The sequence below is a fragment of the Rhopilema esculentum genome, chromosome 1 (assembly GCF_057945365.1).
Source record: "Rhopilema esculentum isolate cy_ngs chromosome 1, ASM5794536v1, whole genome shotgun sequence".
Taxonomy (NCBI): Eukaryota; Metazoa; Cnidaria; class Scyphozoa; order Rhizostomeae; family Rhizostomatidae; genus Rhopilema; species Rhopilema esculentum.
Window position 1 is genome coordinate 420,292 of NC_142815.1, and position 4,418 is coordinate 424,709.

Genomic DNA, 4,418 nt, shown 5'->3' on the forward strand with positions numbered 1-4,418 from the left:
TTTCGAAAATATTTTCCCTCCTCATCATCTGTATAATTTCTCCATTGGGCCAAAATATCGATTAATAAAGTAGTTTTTCCACATTTAGATTTTCCAGATATTAAAACGGAACAAGGAGTTTTAATACGTATATCTAACTCAACATTCGAACGTAAACCCTCTTCTTCATCTTTTAAAAACGAATGTATACAATATAAATCCTTGTCATTTATTTGAGCACCTTTCTTCGAATTTATAAAATTTTTCATATCATCTTTTACTTGTTTATCGTGAAACAAGATATATTTATCATCAACACTGTTGTCGTTTTCTATCCTATCTTTTACCAACTTTTTCCTATATCCAAATCCTATCAACGGCTTCCTTTTCAACTTGTCTTCCTTTTCTAATTCTTTTATATCCATTTTTTCATATTTTTTACAAGCCGTAAGAAACTTCTTAACTCTTATAGGAGGCATTTTTTTTGAAGAAATAAAAAATTGTAAAACATTATATCATAACCCAAATCAACATTTATTTTTATAAAATTATCAGACTACATATATTTTATATTAAACTAAGCTAAGTGGCCACTAATAAACGGTTTTATAAACATATAAAAATGAAAATAACCAAAACCTTTAGCGTTACAATCATCATCTAAAACGAATTTATCATCTTCGCCAGTACCATAAGTTTTCCTATACTCTCGCATTAACAAATTACGTAACTTTTCGTTTAAACAATTAAACTGCTGTTCAACAACGTAGATATTAGACTGTTTTTTCAAAGTAGCAGTAAAAGTATTATTATCAGAATCCTCCTTTTTGTCGATATCGTCAATAATTACCAATTCGTCAGGAAAACTATCATTAAAATAGTCTTCACTATCTGGTTGTTCCTTTTTTATTTTCTTCTCTGGAGGTTGTATTTCTTCGTCAGGTTTTTCGTCACTGTCATAGCGGATCATTTCAGGAGCAGTACAGCCCCGACAAGTAACACTACTATCGTTACCATCCAAATCAGGATAAACAACATCGTCGTCACTATGATTGCTGCAAGTACTACTGCCACTGCTGCTGCTGCTGCTACTGTTTACAATATCACTTCCCTTTTTAGTATTTTCCAAATAAACCTCTTTGCAACGCTCAATATCTTTTCCGCCAGTTCTTTTTACACCAAATGTACCGATTTCTCTATATCTCCTTTCTTTCATTTCCTTCAAAACCGACAACCGTTTAACGATAGTCTTGTCCCTTTTATGCAAAAAATCAAAAACTTCTTTCAATTCGATATCCAAATTTGCAGTTTTCGTTCTCACAGAATCGGCAAAGTACTCCACATAGTCATTCAACAAAAGCTCAATGGTTTTTTTACTCATATGCAAACAAGTTTTACAATACAAGCAATGATTTTTCATCCTTTCTAATAATCGTTGCAGTTCACTTTTCATCTCATCTTTGAATTCGTGTAAATCAAACCAATTAACAGTGTCATCTTGAAAAAAATACCTATCGATTATAAAATTGTTTATATACATGTCACTTTTTCGAAAAAGTTTGACATTTTTTATCAAACGATTTTGTAGAGCATCGAACTTCCTATCAAAGTCTGTCAAAGATGCTCCTGATGTTACAGAAGAGGTTTCCGACAAATCCGACAATTCGGTTTTATTCTTTGGATTGTTTTCAACATGTCCAAGATGATTCTCGATTCTAGCTCTTTTTTTTGAAATATTCTCTAAATCGTCAACTTCCAGTTTCCTTTTCAAGTCGTTGTTTTTTTCGATCACATTACAAAGTTCTTTTCGCAATTCGTATTTTACCATTGTTTTTTTCGTTTCCAACATCATTTCATTATTAGCTGCATGACTTCGCAAATCTCCATCTGCAAGTGAATCCAATAAATGACTCTTCTGATCCGGTGTTTGAAACATAATCAAACTTTCGCTATCTTCATAACTAGTAGAAGGTAAATTATTCCCCAAATTGCTCATAATTTCGTCAGAGTATTTGCTTATGTCTTTAACGTCTGTAGGAAATTCGTCATCTGTTCTGCTTAAATGATCGATAAGACCTAAAATAAAAAAATGTGGGGGATTATTGTTGTCCAACAATAAGTGAGTATTATTTTTAAGACTACTTACCTGCTATCCATCTTATTAAGACAATAAATTTTTACACATATTTTCAAATAAAAAATCTTCTTCCTGTTTTTTAATTCGTTTAAATGTAACACTCAAAGAATTTGCTTTTCTTTTACGGCCTCTTTTATTCTTAGATTCATCCAACGGTTTAGTTTCATTAGCTTCTAAAAGATCGCTGGCTATGTTATAGCCGCTATTAACATATTCCTTCCTAAAAATTGTTAAATTTAGTTGTTTCATTTTCAAATCTTCTATTGAAAAAATACCATCTTTTTCATCATCCAAATCCCTATCGAAAAACGAAAAACCTTTTATTTGATTTTTAATTCTATTTAATTGAGTACCTTTAGCAACAATTTCAATATTAAACAAATAATAATCAATTAAAAGAGACATATTAATTGCATGAGATTCGTTAACATATACACATTCTTCAACATTTTTAGTTTGACAAGTATCACAATTAATAGTCATACGGCTAGCGCAAACTTTACATTCGTATCTTATGTTCTGTTTCTCAGTAATTATATTATTTTTTAATTCATATTGTTTAACCCAATAATCGGGATCGGATGTAGCTTTTTCTATAACTTTATTTTGCCAAATTTTTTTTAGATTTTCAGCAGCTTCTTTGTCACTCATAATTTTATGATTATTAACATAAGACTGAAATTCGTTATTTGAATATATATTATTTTGTAATAATATAGCATGAAAAATCCTTTTTTCAATCTCTAAAACCATCACATGCGTTTTAGTTACAACTTCTGAAAGACCGAAAGGATAAACTGAAACTATTTCTCCATCACTACGTAATAAAGGAAACATTTGGGTATTTTTATCAAGACCTAAATTTAAATCAAGAGAATTAAAAAGTTCGTCTAAAACTAAAAAAGAATGTTTTTGTAAATGGGAGGGAGAGGTAAAAGATAATAATAATGTTTCATTCTTATATATCTTACCTTTCATATCATTATCCTTCTTCCTACTTAAACAAAACATTATGTAATATGTACAATTTTTCAAAATTTAGAATTTATAAAATTTACACAATTTGAAAAGAATTTACAATATTTACAATCTTAAAAATAATACCCACCTTCGACACTTTTTCTAGACATAGTCAGCCTTTTTCGTATCTTTTTTTTATTATAACTAAAAATAAAAAAATAAACATTTATAATTTATATTTTTTTAATATATATTTTTTTATGAAACATCATAAATAAAAACAAAAAAATTATAATTAAATTATTTTCTTACCTTTTTTTGTAGATACAAAACCAAGCCGTCAAACTTTTTTCTTTTCGATGTGCAAACAATCTAAGAAAAAAATATTTAAATATTAACAATTCTACCCTTTTTATAAACCAAAAAAATAAAAACTAAACATGTTAAAAAAATTAAAAAAAACTTCAAACAAATAACTCACTTTTTCCACAACTGAATCTGCTCCTGGCTTGTCCTGTTCTTTCGCTGACCAAAGAGAACTGATTTTTCTTCAGGAACTTTCCGGCTTTTTATAGCTTAATGTTTCTAATAATAGCTGTGATAAAGAAAGGCAAATTTTTGAAGCAAATAATCTTGATTGACACATCTTGTAACCACACTTGTTCATACATTGCAATCCTTTGTAAGTAAATTTTTTCTTCCATATTCGACTGAGAAAAAACAGTTTATCGCCAACTTTGCTTTCTTTATAAATTTTATTAGCAATAAATTGTGACAATTGTCTATCTTTAAAATGACACCTTTTTAACGCCAGAACACATTCGATGTTCTTTTGTTGAAGCTGCAAATTGTCAACTAAAACGTTGAACTTCAATCTAATAATCGTCTTTTTCCGATCTTGAAAATCGAAAGATATTAATAAATATACATCTACTGCTTCCATTATATATCCAAAGGAACTGTATGAATACCATCGTCAAGAATTCGCCTCTTGCAGTAAAAAGCACTAGTCATCTTTTTTTTCTGTTCATAAGTCGTCAAAACAGTATTAGTGCTCCTAATTCCACGATTGGTACCGAAAGTATCTTTTAGAGGTTCTTCCAAAGTTTCTCTATACACATCCAAAACTCCTTCTTGTATATTTTCAGGTTTTCTTCTCTTTCCTTCTCTAATCATTTCATTCTTTTGAACTCCCTTACAGGAAAACTTAATATTGTTAGAATCTAATTCAGCAACAATATAAGACTTGGCACATAAAGCAATAAGATTTGTCCCTGTATATTCCACCTTAAATCGATTTGGTTGTCTTTTACCAAAAATAGCTGTCTTTCCTATAAAAAAT

General features: G+C 29.3%; 1 protein-coding gene across 1 annotated transcript; it reads right to left on the bottom strand.

Annotated features, from left to right (window-relative positions):
• Positions 1-489: 489 nt before the first annotated feature.
• LOC148960593 (uncharacterized) lies at positions 490-3,442 on the bottom strand. The gene is made up of 3 exons (XM_089116054.1): positions 3,389-3,442; positions 3,225-3,280; positions 490-2,055 (listed from the first exon to the last, which is right to left on the bottom strand). The coding sequence occupies exons 2-3, from the start codon at positions 3,244-3,246 to the stop codon at positions 557-559; spliced, it is 1,521 nt and encodes a 506-aa protein (XP_088972180.1). The 5' UTR covers positions 3,247-3,280; positions 3,389-3,442; the 3' UTR covers positions 490-556.
• Positions 3,443-4,418: the final 976 nt, after the last annotated feature.